The following is a 16,215-nucleotide window of genomic DNA, read 5'->3' on the forward strand; positions in this document are numbered from 1 at the left end:
CTGACATAAAAGGCACCTGGGCTGGCTGTCAATGAAATGCACCTATTACAGTCACATAGTGACCCTAGAAAGTGACAAGGAGATCACGTTGGATTTATGAAACAGTAGAATCAATTCTGATGTTCATTCTGATTTCTTAATGCCATGTTCAATCTGCCCATGAGAGCAGTACATTCCATTTACATCAGCATCAAATAGAATGAGAAATGATAGAGCTTTTATTACACAGTGTATCTGTTACTGAACATAAACGCCTCAAACAGATTTCCATAAGCCTCCTCTAGATTAACTCAGAGAAAATGTAACTATATTACATTACAATGTTTTCACTAAAACACAAAAGCTACTTTAATCACTGAACATTTTGGGTAGGCTAATGGGTATGCTATAAGAGTAATGTCCAGACACAAGTAGGCCCTATGTGACTTAAAATGTGTAGATCTCTGCGGAGGAACAACTGAAACTGCAACATACCAGCCTGCATCTCCCTGCTGGTTTGCCTCTTAAGCTAAGCAGGGTTGGTCCTGGTCAGTCCCTGGATGGGATACCAGATAGTGTTGTATTTGTTTATTTTAAAATGTGTAACTTTGAGAGCATTATATGACAGTGGCAAGTCTAATCTCCACTAGAGCTGGGTGATATGGACAAAAATCCATATTGCAATAAATTGCCTGAATTGATGCAATAACGATAAATAAACCTATAAGTTAATAAAATTAATATGCGTCAGTTTTTTTAAATCATCCTCTATACTACTACTAGTTTGATGGTTGTAGCCATCAATTGTCCCATTAACAATCACCCATATTAGTAAACTTATTTAATTTCAAACTTCACATTTCTCTAATATAGGCTACTAGCAAAATATCAGCAAAATGCCTGCAATAAGTGATCAGTATTGTCGGTGTCGATCATTTTCATATATTTTTTTAAAGTCCCTATTCTTATTCTCTACTGAGTCAAAGTTTTTGAGCAGCATTCTCTACTGAGTCAAAGTTTTTAAGACAAGTTAAGTGCATGCTCTTCTTAAGTGCATGCTCTTCAACCGATTGCTGCCCACACCCTCCCGCCCGACTAGCATCACTACTCTGGATGGTTCTGACCTAGAATATGTGGACAACTACAAATACCTAGGTGTCTGGCTAGACTGTATGTTGCTCTTGCTGCTGGTGATTCTCTGATCCACCTCCACGCAGACGATACCATTCTGTATACATCTGGCCCTTCTTTGGACACTTAACTAACCTCCAAAGAGCTTCAATGACATACAACTCTCCTTCCGTGGCCTCCAACTGCTCTTAAATACAAGTAAAACTAAATGCATGCTCTTCAACCGATCGTTGCCCACACCTGCCCGCCCGACTAGCATCTCTGCTCTGGACGGTTCTGACTTACAATATGTGGACAACTATAAATACCTAGGTGTCTGGTTAGACTGTAAACTCTCCTTCCAGACTCACATTAAGCATCTCCAATCCAAAATTAAATCTAGAATTGGCTTCCTATTTCGCAACAAAGCCTCCTTCACTCATGCCGCCAAACATATCCTCGTAAAAATGACCATCCTACCAATCCTTGACTTCGGCGATGTCATTTACAAAATAGCCCCCAACACTCTACTCAGCAAACTGGATGTAGTCTATCACAGTGCCATCCGTTTTATCACCAAAAGCCCCAAATACTACACACCACTGCGACCTGTATGCTCTCATTGGCTGGCCCTCACTACGTATCCATCGCCAAACCCACTGGCTCCAGGTCATCTATAAGTGTTTGCTAGGTAAAGCCCCGCCTTATCTCTGCTCACTGGTCACCATAGCAACACCCACCCATAGCACACACTCCGGCAGGTATATTGCACTGGTCATCCCCAAAGCCAACACTTCCTTTGGCCGTCTTTCCTTCCAGGTCTCTGTTGCCAATGACTGGAACCAATTGCAAAAATCTCTGAAGCTGGAGTCTTATATCTCCCTCCCTAACTTTAAGCATCAGCTGTTTGAGCAGCTTACCGATCACTGTACCTGTACACAGCCAATCTGTAAATAGCACACCCGACCTCATCCCCATATTATTACTTACCCTCTTGTTCTTTTGCAACCAAGTATCGCTACTTGCACATTCATCATCTGCACATCTATCACTCCAGTATTAATGCTAAATTGTAATTATTGTACATAGACGTTTCTATTTTTATTTTATTTTGTGTTATTGACTGCACATTTGTTTATGTGTAACTCTGTGTTGGTTTTGTCGCACTGCTTTGCTTTATCTTGGCCAGGTCGCAGTTGTAAATGAGAACTTGTTCTCAACTGGCCTACCTGGTTAAATAAAGGTGAAATAAAAAAATATATAAAAAATAATGAGTGCATACAAAATGCATGAGTAGGCCTATCCATCTGCTGGGCCAACACAGTGATATTTTTTCTTGAAGAACTTGAGTTGCTCTTTCACGTGCCTCATGCAGCTCATTGTAACAACTTTGAAAGATAAATACCAATAGAGGAGATCATGTCTGGTGTTTTTTTATGTCCTGCCATTTCATTAAACTTGCCCATTGGCAAAATACAGTGGGGCAAAAAAGTATTTAGTCAGCCACCAATTGTGCAAGTTCTCCCACTTAAAAAGATGAGGGAGGCCTGTAATTTTCATCATAGGTACACTTCAACTATGACAGACAAAATGAGAAGGAAAAAAATCCAGAAAATCACATTGTATGATTTTTAATGAATTTATTTGCAAATTATGGTGGAAAATAAGTATTTGGTCACCTACAATCAAGCAAGATTTCTGACTCTCACAGACCTGTAACTTCTTCTTTAAGAGGCTCCTCTGTCCTCCACTCGTTACCTGTATTAATGGCACCTGTTTGAACTTGTTATCAGTATAAAAGACACCTGTCCACAACCTCAAACAGTCACAATCCAAACTCCACTATGGCCAAGACAAAAGAGCTGTCAAAGGACACCAGAAACAAAATTGTAGACCTGCACCAGGCTGGGAAGACTGAATCTGCAATAGGTAAGCAGCTTGGTTTGAAGAAATCAACTGTGGGAGCAATTATTAGGAAATGGAAGACATACAAGACCACTGATAATCTCCCTCGATCTGGGGCTCCACGCAAGATCTCACCCCGTGTGGTCAAAATGATCACAAGAACGGTGAGCAAAAATCCCAGAACCACACGGGGGGACCTAGTGAATGACCTGCAGAGAGCTAGGACCAAAGTAACAAAGCCTACCATCAGTAACACACTACGCCGCCAGGGGCTCAAATCCTGCAGTGCCAGACGTGTCCCCCTGCTTAAGCCAGTACATGTCCAGGCCCGTCTGAAGTTTGCTAGAGAGCATTTGGAGGATCCAGAAGAAGATTGGGAGAATGTCATATGGTCAGATCAAACCAAAATATAACTTTTTGGTAAAAACTCAACTCGTTGTGTTTGGAGGACAAAGAATGCTGAGTTGCATCCAAAGAACACCATACCTACTGTGAAGCATGGGGGTGGAAACATCATGCCTTGTGGCTGTTTTTCTGCAAAGGGACCAGGACGACTGATCCATGTAAAGGAATGAATGGGGCCATGTATCGTGAGATTTTGAGTGAAAACCTCCTTCCATCAGCAAGGGCATTGAAGATGAAACGTGGCTGGGTCTTTCAGCATGACAATGATCCCAAACACACCGCCCGGGCAACGAAGGAGTGGCTTCGTAAGAAGCATTTCAAGGTCCTGGAGTGGCCTAGCTAGTCTCCAGATCTCAACCCCATAGAAAATCTTTGGAGGGAGTTGAAAGTCCGTGTTGCCCAGCAACAGCCCCAAAACATCACTGCTCTAGAGGAGATCTGCATGGAGGAATGGGCCAAAATACCAGCAACAGTGTGTGAAAACCTTGTGAAGACTTACAGAAAACGTTTGACCTCTGTCATTGCCAACAAAGGGTATATAACAAAGTATTGAGATAAACTTTTGTTATTGACCAAATACTTATTTTCCACCATAATTTGCAAATAAATTCATTAAAAATCGTACAATGTGATTTTCTGGATTTTTTTTTTCTCATTTTGTCAGTCATAGTTGAAGTGTACCTATGATGAAACTTACAGGCCTCTCTCATATTTGTAAGTGGGAGAACTTGCACAATTGGTGGCTGACTAAATACTTTTTTGCCCCACTGTATGTGAACGCTTGTGATGTCAGAAAAATCTAACAGATGCGTGGAACTTTCTTAGAACTGGAATGATGCATGCCATTGTGTACTGTGTTCTGTCATATTGTCAATGCCATTGAAATATACTGTATATTATATTCAGTATACCAGTAGGCATTTTTGTCACCATACCAACTGAGCAGCAAACATCTTGCTCACATGCAGTCTTGGTTGTGATCTTTGTGTTGTGTTGATAATGGGTGTCATGAATCATGTAATAACTTTATTCAATTTCAGATATTTCTACAACATGATACAGAATTAACCTAAAATCAATACAGATGTAAAGGATATTTTTTATTTTTTTTATTTTTTTACAACCAAATCTTATTTTTAAATGGAAATTGGACGTTGTAGGGTCCAGACAACCTTTGTGATTTCACATGTTTGAGAAACTTACAGCCAACAACAAATCACTTTCTCATCTGTTGTGTAATATGGGGCCCCTGAAAAAGCATGAACAAAGGCTCCAGAAACAAGCAAATACATCCTCTTAGAAAAAAAAAAGTTCTCAGTATAGTGACGCAGTTCTTTAGATGTTATACACAAATTGTCATTCCAAACTTTATCCGCAATGTTATATTCCCTTTTGCACAACTTGAGCTGTTTCCCCTATCCAGCTGTTCCATTCTCCATGTAGCCTTCTGCTACAGGTCTCTGCCAAAATAAAGGAAACACCAACATAAAGCATTTTAATAGCACGTTGGGACACCACGAGACGCAAGAACAGCTTCAGTGTGCCTTGGCATAGATTCTTTGGATACTTTGTACCCATCATTTACTCAAGTGTTTCCTTTATTTTGGCAGTTACCTGTAAAATGGACAGAAATGTATCGCTCGAGCCACAACAAAGCGTCTATAATGTTGCGGACAAAGTTCGGAATGGCACAATTGCATATGTAAAATATCTAAAAGACCTGCATCACTATACTGACAAAAAAGGAAGCATTTGTTTTTGGAGCCTTTGTTCGTGTTTTTTCAGGGCCCCTATACTACACAACGAGGAGAAGAGATTTGCTGGTGGGGCAAGTTTCTCAAAAACATGTGAAATCACACAAAAGGTGTCTGGGCCCTTCTATAAGATGACATTTACATCAGAAATAGAGATTTTGTTGTAAAAACGACTTCTCCTTTAAGCTGTATAGAATTTACAGATGTAATCTGTATTGACAGGTGTTTTATCAAATGAATGCTACTTTGCCCAAAGCACATTCAGAATCTGCTGCGTCTTTGGGAATCTTCAGGAAGTGAACAGGGAAATGATGAAGGAACACATCACATGTCCAGGTAATGTTTTACATTAAAGTACACAATTGATGTAATGACAAAGCACAGGGCTCTCAAAAAGACCTGCCCAGTTTCATTGTTTTGATCTGAGCAGATTTCCCCGCTCTGATTTGAAGAGAAGAGCAATTCATCCTTCTAACACCTTACCCGGTGGGATGGTAAACCCAGGAGGCAGTTGAATGGTCGTCTGTGGTTGTTGGGGGGGTCTGACAATCAGCTGGGGGGCTACAGTCCTTTGAGCCGCTGGGACTCCCGGTCGAAGCAGAGGCTGTGTAGCTGTGGCCACAGCCGGTGACGCTGGCCTTACCATTCCAACAGTTGTTGTTTGTCCAACAATATTGACAGCAGGCTTTGCCATGACATGACTTGCTGTAGTCGCCGCTGCTATGTTGGAAACAGCAGAGGGAGAGTAAACAGAGTTTATTACGGAATTGACAACACCTAACGGACTGGACATGACTATTTTGGACTGTACGGGAGCGCCCGACTTCGCTTCAGAACCCTCTTTTTTGTGGTTCACTTGCGAAGCTGCTGCACAGGTGATCGGTCCTATCGCGCCTTGTTTAACCAAGGCCGAGACGGTAGTGCCATTTCCATTATGTGCGATGCTCGCTACAATGTGATTTGGTAGTCTTTGCAAAGCAATAGTAGGAGTCCCCTTATCCAGGGGAATCGCTGATTGAGTTGAAGAAATTCTGGAGTTAGATAAAGTGAAATTCGTCGTATTTACACAAGATGTAACGTCAACGGTCCGACTTGAGTTTGCTGCACTTGCACTGCTAATCAACGCAGCAGTTCCCGCCGCAGGGGGATTATTCCTTGACGTTACCGCTCCTCCGGTACCGTTCAAACTCTGTATTCCCGCGGATGCACTCCGTAACGATGCAGTTATACGTTTTCTTGGATGATCGACAATGTCTGTTGATGTCTGACCTGAAGCCAGAGCGGAACCTCGGCTGGTAGTGGTGCTGCTGATGCTGTTGACAAGCGGAGAAGTTGCTACACCACCAAATGCAGGTAGTGTTGTGATAGACGATGTTCCATGTGATTGCAAACCGCTCTTGGTAGCGTTTACTCCAGTCCCTGAAGTGGTGGAAGCTTCCTCAAAGGACGGAATAGAACTCAGCGAAGAAGATGTAACAGTTTTCTCTAAGCTAATTTCTTTAGAGTTTTTCTCCTGGTGCATCCCAGCTTTATGTTGTCCTTGTTGCTGCTGTACTAGTGTAGTACCCACTTGGGCTGGTAGCGTTTTCCCTAAGTGATGGTTTGCAGTGAATGTACACCCAGCACCTCTGTTTTCCGACTGAGTATCTGCAGGGTTGCTTTGTCCAACAAGTTGTGACTCCAAAGAGCCCACTAAATCGCTCACAGCTTTTTCATCCACCTCAGAAAATAGCATATCTTCCAGTGGGTCGGAGGTGCTCGCCATCTTTGATCATAGATCGCTGTCTAAAAAAAGTGTAAATGAGTGAAATGCGCAAGCGTGTTACTAGGCATTGTGGGAATTAATCTGACGTCAAAGAGCCAATAGTTTTTTTCAAATTTCATTGATTAATAAATGTATTTCCAAACAAAATACTGTAAGGAAATTGTTTAGCACGTTACATTTCAGCACGTAATAAAGTGGGAGTTCTCACAGAAACTCAGAAACCTCACATTTTATTATGGCAATGAAAATAGGCTTTAGTCTGGGAGAGTAGCATATGGTCCCTAGGACATATTTTATTTGTCATAGAGATTTTATTTTGACACTTGCCAAAGAGACGACTGGAAATACTTAGTAGTTTCCGCACCAAATAATTTCACCTTCACCTAATTTCACCTATCAAGGTTTGTTGCTTCGGCTAGCTTTGGCTGGCTGGCTGCTGGTTTGTTAGAATTGCTGGAAGGACATTTTGTTAGATGAAGCAGATTGCAACTGCACCCTTGCATTTATTGCAGATTACATTAAAATACATGATACATGTGTGGAAACTGCTTAATTAAACAAACGTTGTCTTTTTATGTATTTTTATGCATACGGGGTGGGCGAGAGAGATGGGCGATAAGGTATCCAGTGGCAGCGATGGAAAATGTACATAAACTGTAGTTGGCAGTCTCAGATCTAGGATCAGTTTGCCCTCTCCCAATCCCAGAAAGTATCCAGAAGGGAGAGAAACACAAAACTAACCTTAGATCAGTAATCTTTGAAAGGTAGCAATGATCCCGTGAAAACTCGCGATATCTACGGTTGACAGAGACGATTTCCCACCATTCTTTGCGGTGAGGCAAGGCATCATAAGAAAACGGCCATGTCGTTGTGCTAGCAAATTGGTGGAAGAACGAACGAGCAATAATCTTTGTTAGAAGTGTGCAAACAGGACTAAATAACGTAGCTAGCTACTTTCCATATACTTTTGGAAGATATATATTTATTTCCCACACTCAAATAAAAAGGAAGACGGTATGAGTGGAGGGACACCCTACATCGGGAGTAAAATTAGCCTAATCTCGAAGGCCGAGATTCGCTATGAGGGGATTTTATACACAATTGACACCGAAAATTCGACTGTTGCCCTCGCCAAAGGTAAGCTAAAACGTATACCTTGCAATCAAATAAGTCGATAAATTGAAAACATCGTTTTTTAACTAGCAATGAGGTGCAGGCATTTAGTCTGTCACTGTCAAATTGTTCACAATGCTAGTTAGCATGGCTAGTAGCTAGCTTTGTCAAATGCGTAATCATGCGTGTGGCAGGCTAGTTTAAGTTAGCAGAGCTAATTTAACTAGCTCGTTTCACTGCAAACGCTCTGGCCTGTTTCATTCATGCTTTGTTGGTGCATTGTTTAGCTGACCGGTTTATCACTTCAGCTAACTTGCACGATTAGATAGTAAACGTTAGCGGTTAATGTGGACGGGAAATCGGCTAGATAAAATGCTAACGATGTTGACCTTAATTTGATGGCTAGAAAGTGCAAGTTAGCTAACTAGCGACCGTTCTATTGTTGTTCCTCCGGTGGCAGCTAGCTAGCTGCCTGTTTGCACTGGTATGTGCATGCGCTCACTTGCGTCCTTTGTTTACGTTCTGTACGGCGTTTCATTTTGTCAATACTAGACTGTACAATGAATGGTGGATGATCTGGCAGGAAATCAATGTAATTTGTCTCTGCATTTGTTTATCCAAACAGTCCGCTCCTTTGGCACTGAGGACCGCCCTACTGACAGGCCAATTCCACCACGGGATGAAGTCTTCGAGTACATAATCTTCAGAGGGAGTGACATCAAGGACCTGACTGTTTGCGAGCCACCAAAAGCCACCAGCTCCCTGCCTCAGGACCCTGCCATTGTTCAAGTAAGCAGGACATTGATCTAGTCAATGATTCAGTGGCAAATGTATTTGCTGTTTACATATTTAATAGTTCTGTATATGGTTGTTTAACATTTTGTTTTCCCCAGTCCTCTATTGGATCCACCAATGCTCCACCCCCATCATTCCAGTCTGTGGGCTCATATGCACCCTTTAGCGGCAGGGCTCCTGTCCCCCCTTACAGCCAGTTTAACCCCAGCCCCCTGGTGTCCCAGCAGTTTGGAGTTGTCGGTGGAGGTTGGTACATTCATCTTGTTGATTTGCCATTCTATCATCTGTGAGATAAAATGAAGAATGATATTGAAAGCTCTTGTATTGTCAGTGTGTAATGCTGTTGGAGCTAGTACTTTTTTCTTTAGCATATCTGCCTCTCAATATCATGCAATTGTATGTTCTATGCAGTATCTTACTTGCAGTTAACATCAGTGGAGAACTGCACTTCTTGCATTATTATAATCACACAACCTGCCTTTGATCATGACTCTGTTCCAGTGCATTACACAAGTAATTGAACTAAGGTGTCTTCTATATGGGGGAGTTGTGTTAAGAGCCCCAGCGCTCGGTCTGAACAGTAACATGTCACTTGTGGTACGGTTTTGGAGGCATAAGGATCTTATCTTTAATATCAGTGAGAAAATAATTAAAGAAAAGGTTAGTGATACACCTTTTTTATTGGGTTAGTGTTCCCACATGGCCATATCTCCATGTTACAGCGTGTGTTTATGGAAGACAGAGGCACTACCTGTGCTAATTAGCTATCTAGCATACTCCAAACACCTGTGTGTAACTGTAGAAGGTTGCCAGAAATGTGACACTGAAAAATACTGTTTGCTTCAACTGATAAAGCTGGTTAAAAGTGTACAGTAAGTGTATATTTTGCAGTTGTGGAATAATTTTGAAAGTAAAGGGATTTGTTTCTAGAACCGTATTGCAATTTATAATCGATTTCGTGTTTAAATTGAGTATCTGGGGCTCCCGAGTGGAGCAGAGGTCTAAGGCACTGCATGAGTGCTAGAGGTGTTACTACAGTCCCAGCTTCATATGTGCCACAACCGGCCGTGGTCGGGAGTCCGATAGGACCGCTCGTAATTAGCCCAGCGTCATCCGGGTTAGGGGATGGGTTTGGCCAGTGGGGCTTTACTTGACTCATTGCACTCTAGCGACTCTTTGTGGTGGGCCGGGTGCCTGCAGGCTCACCACCTATGCCAGTTTCCAGCAGGGGAGGCTGACACATTGGTACGGCTGGCTTCCGGGTTAAGCTGGCGGGTGCGCGGTTAGGTGGAGTTTCAGTGGACGCATGACTTCGCCTCTCCCGAGCCCATTGGGGAGCTGCAGCGATGAACCAAGATCGAATAATTGGGGAGGAAAGGGGGTAAAATAATTTGGCTGTGTTGGCTGCCAGAGCCAGTCTACCTTTTAAATATATCATAATTTCCTTGGACCTTAAAGAGCAACAGTTGGCTCCTTAAAGATAAACTTCTCCTTAATGCAACTGCTGTGTCAGATTTCAAAAAAGCGTTTACGGCGAAAGCACACCATGAGATAATCTTGAGTGCAGCGCTCAGCCGCCAAAACAAGCCATACATACACCCGCCAAGTTGTGGAGTCAACAAAAGTCAGTTATAAATATTCACTTACCTTTTGATCTTCACCGGAATGCACTACCAGGAATCCCAGTTCCACAATAAATGTTTGTTTTGTTTGATAAGTCCATCTTTATGTCCAAATACCTCCTTTTTGTTCGCGTTTAGTTCACAAATCCAAATGCACAAAGAACGGGCACTAAGTCCAGACAAAGTCAAAAAGGTTCCATTAAAGAAAAATCTTTAGGATGTTTTTATCATAAATCTTCAATAATATTCCAACCGGACAATTCCATTGTCATTAGACAGGGAACGGAGCTCACGCCACGCGTGATAAACAACTCTGTGCTCTTATTCTCTCTCCTTTCACAATAGAGGCCTGAAACAACTTTCTAAAGACTGTTAACATCTACTGGAAGCCTTAGGAAGTGCAATCTGACCCCATTTACACAGGATATTGGATAGGCAATCACTTGAAAAACTACAAACCTCAGATTTCCCACTTCCTGGTTGGATTTTTCTCAGGTTTTTGCCTGCCATATGAGTTCTGCTATACTCAGACATCATTCAAACAGTTTTAGAAACTTCAGTGTTTTCTATCCAACTCTACTAATAATATGCATATCCTAGCTTCTGGGCCTTAGTAGCAGGCAGTTTACTCTGGGCATGCTTTTCATCCGGATGTGAAAATACTGCCCTCTAGCCCCAAGAGGTAAACAGTACATCTTGGGCTAACCCCTGCCTTGTCCTCTAGGTCGCACCAGTCCCCAGCTGGACACTCTGAGGAAGAGCCCTTCCTTGGAGCAGGCAGTGCAGACTTCCCCCACCACTGCCCCTGCTGCACCTGCACCAGTGGGACAAAGGAGCCCAGCTGGCCCATCAGCCAGGCCCATCACTACCCTGGGCAACCAGAAGCCTCCAGACATCCTGGAACAGAGGAGGGGTGAGGCTGGCAGGGGAGGCTGTAGCCAGGCTTGGCCTGAATGTCCACAATACACTGCTGTCACACAGACTAGTCTACATTGCCTGTTTAGAACAATTGCTTGATTGCCTATCTCTCTAAGTGAAGAACCTGGCCATATGGCTTTCTAGTTTAGAATATTGTTGCTCTTGACTGATATGCCAAAATAATTGTGAGTTTGGCCCTTTTATTTTGTGCCTTTTTTTAGGCCCTGAGGTTCAGAAAATACCCAGAACAGATTCCGAGCAAGGTGGTGGCGACAACCGGAATCACCGTCAATGTGGTGAGTCGGTTCTCATGAAATACCAGTGTACTTGTTAACCTGTTTTAAGCTCTCGCCCTAGCTTCTGTTGTACACTGGCTTACTAGTGTTAATGTGCCCATGTTTTTCTGTCAAAATAAGATCTATATGCATTCAAACTAAATATAATTTAAAGGTTACTTTGCTATTGTTTGTCTGACTCTGCTGTCTTGTCTTCCCAGCCGGTGGTCCTCCCCCTCAGCGCCGTGGTCGTGGAGGTGGTCACCGTGGAAGAGGCCGTTTCAACCCACACAGGGACGGTCCCATGAAGTTTGATCAAGACTTTGACTTTGAGACTGCCAACGCTCAGTTCAACAAGGAGGAGATTGAAAAAGAGTTTCAGAGCAAACTCAAACTGAAAGGTACTATTTGTAATTATTATAGCATGTTCCATGCAGCAGTAATGTCATGGCCTAGCCTGGGTTCCTACCTAAATTCCCAGGCTGCCACTGTTGACTTGGAACTTGTCAATTTTTGTGTACTCTTTTTATCCTCTTATCTTAATCCAAGTTTATGAAGAAATGTTGTACCCCTTTTTTAATTGTCTAACATAGATGACAAGCCTGATAAACCAGAGAAGGCTCTTAATGGAGATGAGAAGGCAGATTCTGGAGTGGAGACCCAGAACAGTGAAGGCAATGCTGAGGAAGAGGAACCTGTGGTGGCCAACGTTTACTACGACAAGACTAAGTCCTTCTTTGATAACATATCTTCTGATGATACAAGGCATGTCCCTTTTGCTCTCTTAAACAATTTTTCTATTTTTATTTGTGCTTTGTGGTATTGATAGTGTCTCATACTAATTGAAATCCAAAGCATGTCGGTTAGGTTAGTCTTTGGCATTAAAGGTCTCATTTTGTATTTACAGGAAAGCAGCGGAGCGATCTGGCGGTTCAGGATTCCCAAGAAGGCAGACTTGGGCTGAGGAGAGGAGGATGAATTCGGAGACCTTTGGCATTCCACTGAGGCACAACCGAGGCCGAGGAGGCTTCAGAGGAAGTCGTGGCGGCGTGGGCTTCCGTGGGGGCAGAGGGCGTGCCATGAGCAGAGGTTCCTTTGGACCCCCCCGCGGGGCCCCACCTGGCTTCAGGGGAGGATTCCGAGGAAGCAGCAGAGGTGGCCGGGAGTTCGTTGAATATGAATACAGGGTAAATCATTCCTTACACCACATGTAAAAATATTGGTGATTTTATTATTCCAAAGTTAAATGTACATAAGCACACACTCGCAACAAAGGACAGGACAACCCAACATCACACTTATAATGCAAGTAAAGTTCAATATGATGCAAGACTGTTTCGATATTATTGAAGGCTGGATGCGTGTTCAAGTCTAAACATGTTTTGCTTTATTCCAGAAGGATAACAAAGTGGCCGCGTAGTGTACCAGAGAGATGGATCCACCAAGAATCGTAGCCCTTCATGGTCCAGAAATATTTGTCAAAAAGATTGACAACATACTCTGTAAATTTCCCACCAGCACTGGGGTTGACTGCTTGATTTCAACGGGTGTGAATGCAGTTTCTTTACCAATTTCATTTTTTTTCTCCCAAAAATACAACAAAGGATTATAATGTGCTTTTGAGAATTTGAGCATTGTTTGATATTATACAGTAATCAGAGTGACAAGAACTTGTGTAAATATTGTACTCCAGTGGAATTATTCAGTATTTTTGCATCTATTTGAGTTCCTTTCTTACTAAAATTGTATTTGATAATGTTCTGTTGTGTAAAGATGTATGCAGAATCCCGCTGATACTGTGAGTACTTTGATCACTGAAAAATAGCTTTATTTTTTGGGGATATATCCTGCAATGTACCTTAGGAGCACTAAAATCCTACATAGCCTGTCGGGTCACAGTTTTTGTTTTTTATATTTTCCTAGTCTATTTCTTAGCCGTTTATCCCGTGTTTTGACGTTCTGCTGTACTTTGCCAAGTTTCTTAAACTATTGTTTCAGTGTTCCTGCTAAAAGACTAAAATGTAAATGTTCTTGGGGTACATCAAGTAGATAAGTGGTTTACATCATAGGCTCACTTTTGTTGTTGTAGAGCTCCTGCTTTCTAATTAAGGTAGTCAGTTCAGACCTTTAAGCTATTTATACAAGATCGGAGTAGGTCAGACATCCTGAAAACATTTTGGAGCGTTTTCACTAATCGGGATCATTTGTTTTATAATCTTACTGAATATTGAATGAATGTATTTCTACTGCATCACGCTGTTATTTCTGCACCAAAGATATTTTGTGGTTGCCACTTAACTTCTGGTTTTAGAAATGCATATGAATGAATTGATTCAGAGGTTTTGGGATGTTTTCTCTACCCCTAAGCATGCCCTGTGGTTCCCAACACCTGCTAATGCTGGTCACCAACTACAGGTCATGTTGGGAAGGACTGCAGTCCTTGTGATGGGGTGTGCTGCACATATTTGCTCTGGCATATTTTTGTTAAATGTAGTGTTGGTGACTATTGCTCTTTTTAGTGTAGTCAATGTCGTCAAAGGAGGCTTTTCTGCAACAATCATGGCTGAACTTGGAGCATCAGTCATTAGAAATGTCTAGCTAGCCTTCATCTCCCCAGCGCTTGAATATGAAATAACTGCCATGTTTTAACTAGCCGCTTAACAAGTGTCTATGGTATTAAATCATTGTTGACCTCTAAATGTTTGCCCTGCAAGAGAAGATGGCTGCTTCTGGCCTAGACTGCTGTGTAACCAGATTGATCTTGTCCCCAGTATGGAATACGACTGGGAGCATTGGGCTACTTATTCTGTTTGTTTCAAAACAATTTGCAATTCAACAAGTGTTACAGATGTATGTTGACATTTTTCTAGCAGACAATCTTGCTTTGCCTGATGGTCTATTGGCATGCTTGGCCCTTGTATGGTGTTGCATCTGAAAAAACAATCTGGTGTGCTCAACTCGAAACAAAGATGCTGGTGTTTTTTGTTTTTCAGTCCCACTAATGTAACTTCAGTGAATAATAGTATCATTCACCAGCTGTATTGACATTGTAGTAGCCTGGCACACAAGTGATTCTAACGTAAGCTTGTCCTGAAAAAAAGAACATCAATTTGTTGAAGTGGCAATATGTTGGGGAGAGTAAGGGCTGTATAACTTGGGAAAAATCTTCAGCCATCAGAGATAATATTCTGCACAACTAGGTTTGAGTATACATTCATAGATTTATTTTAAGTCCAACCGCTAAGTTTACATGAGGTTGAAGGAAACAAATTCACTTGTTGGAAGAAGTTAGATGAAAAGTAGTGAAGTTACTCCAGGCCTTAAAACCAATCTACTAAGCTTCTGGAAGAATTCCTAGTGATCCAATTCCAGCATTTGTAATAAACCGCATCGGTGCTTTAAGCTTGCAATGTTTGTCCCTTTCCCCATGCTTGGGGAAGTCTATTGAGCACTGTCTATTGTCCAGCACTTGCAGTTTGGAGGATTGTCCATAAAATCATACCTCTTGGGGCGATTCAGATTTTTAATGGGATATTTTCTTTTTTTAAGATAAAGGGATGTGAACTGGATGTTGAGACCAGTGGATAAGGGGGTGGATTTTTCAGATGTTCTCACTTTTTGTCAGTATGTTTGAGAGTGCTAGAAGGAGGGTTATGCATTTATCTTTCTCTCAATTGACCTACATACAGTATGATGACAATATGTAAGCTGTACTATTTGAAAACACTACAAGATAAACCTGATCTAGAACATAAAAAATGTTGGGCAGCTAGGCCAATATATCCTGTAGTTCATAAATGTGCAGTTTGACTGAATTGTTGTACAGATTGATAATACAGAGCAATGTATGGCAGCCTTAGCCTCGTACAAATCATCCTGATCTGTGAGCTTGTGAGATCAGGGTGGCTTGTATGGGGCTATGGCAGCCATGCCTTGTGATAAAACACAAAATAATGACTCCGAACAAGGATTATACACAGGAGCCTGGGCAGTTGCAATAACCACATCGGTGTAAGGTCCAGAGCTAATTTGAGATTTCAAACAGTACATATTACCTACATATTGCTGTAAAGTTTTGATTACATTAGTTACTTCTTCCGACCTCTGGAATAATAAAGCCAGATATTGTTTCTAAATAAGGCAGTTGAACAGCATGGTGTACTTCAAGTGGGCCGACCCTCTGCAGACAGGTTTTTACTCTATAAAAATAAACAATTGTTCAATAGCCATCTCCTTGTTTATTATATTGACAGTCGAGTTGCCTTCCAAGAATTGTGGACACTACTCAGTTCAGATATTTTTCAAGATTTTAGGCGAAATGTAATTATTGCCTTCTAGCAAACCTTCCAGGCTCATAGCATTTGTGTATGTCATCGTTTTATGACTTTTTAGGGCTTTTCAGTTACCATTTGAAATATGTGGTCATGGTGTTTTCTAGAGAAGGGGGAACATGTATATGTAGTTTGAAAATGTATTTAAGTTATATTTTTTTATAGACATGCTTCTGTAGAAAGCATTGGGTTGACTTTTTCTGAAGTTTCATTAGATTTTGACATGCGCACTAGCACGGGCAC

General features: G+C 41.8%; 2 protein-coding genes across 4 annotated transcripts in view; one reads left to right on the plus strand and one right to left on the minus strand.

The window, feature by feature from the left end:
- LOC110526966 (transcription initiation factor TFIID subunit 4) overlaps nucleotides 1–6,984 on the minus strand; it is a 108,606-nt gene extending 101,622 nt beyond the window's left edge. The window contains exon 1 of one of the 2 annotated variants that reach the window (XM_036980974.2): nucleotides 5,637–6,984. In XM_036980974.2, the coding sequence (XP_036836869.2) occupies nucleotides 5,637–6,918 (1,282 nt within the window). In that variant the 5' untranslated portion in view covers nucleotides 6,919–6,984. The remainder of the gene's footprint in view (nucleotides 1–5,636) is intronic. The other variant, XM_090238867.1, reaches the window with a different exon arrangement.
- A 740-nt stretch (nucleotides 6,985–7,724) lies between these two features.
- Nucleotides 7,725–15,870, plus strand: LOC110526584 (protein LSM14 homolog). Of its 2 annotated transcripts, none has more exons than XM_021607679.3 (9): nucleotides 7,725–8,055; nucleotides 8,657–8,820; nucleotides 8,925–9,072; nucleotides 11,173–11,361; nucleotides 11,588–11,662; nucleotides 11,863–12,042; nucleotides 12,235–12,406; nucleotides 12,549–12,828; nucleotides 13,038–15,870. In XM_021607679.3, exons 1-9 carry the CDS (start codon nucleotides 7,935–7,937, stop codon nucleotides 13,059–13,061), a joined length of 1,353 nt encoding a protein of 450 aa, XP_021463354.1. In that variant the 5' UTR covers nucleotides 7,725–7,934; the 3' UTR covers nucleotides 13,062–15,870. The 2 variants fall into 2 exon arrangements, with proteins under 2 accessions (XP_021463354.1, XP_021463355.1); XM_021607680.3 differs by having other exon boundaries at nucleotides 13,041–15,870.
- The last annotated feature ends 345 nt before the right edge of the window (nucleotides 15,871–16,215 follow it).

The sequence above is a fragment of the Oncorhynchus mykiss genome, chromosome 6 (genome assembly GCF_057628025.1).
Source record: "Oncorhynchus mykiss isolate SJ-2025 chromosome 6, ASM5762802v1, whole genome shotgun sequence".
NCBI lineage: Eukaryota > Metazoa > Chordata > Actinopteri > Salmoniformes > Salmonidae > Oncorhynchus > Oncorhynchus mykiss.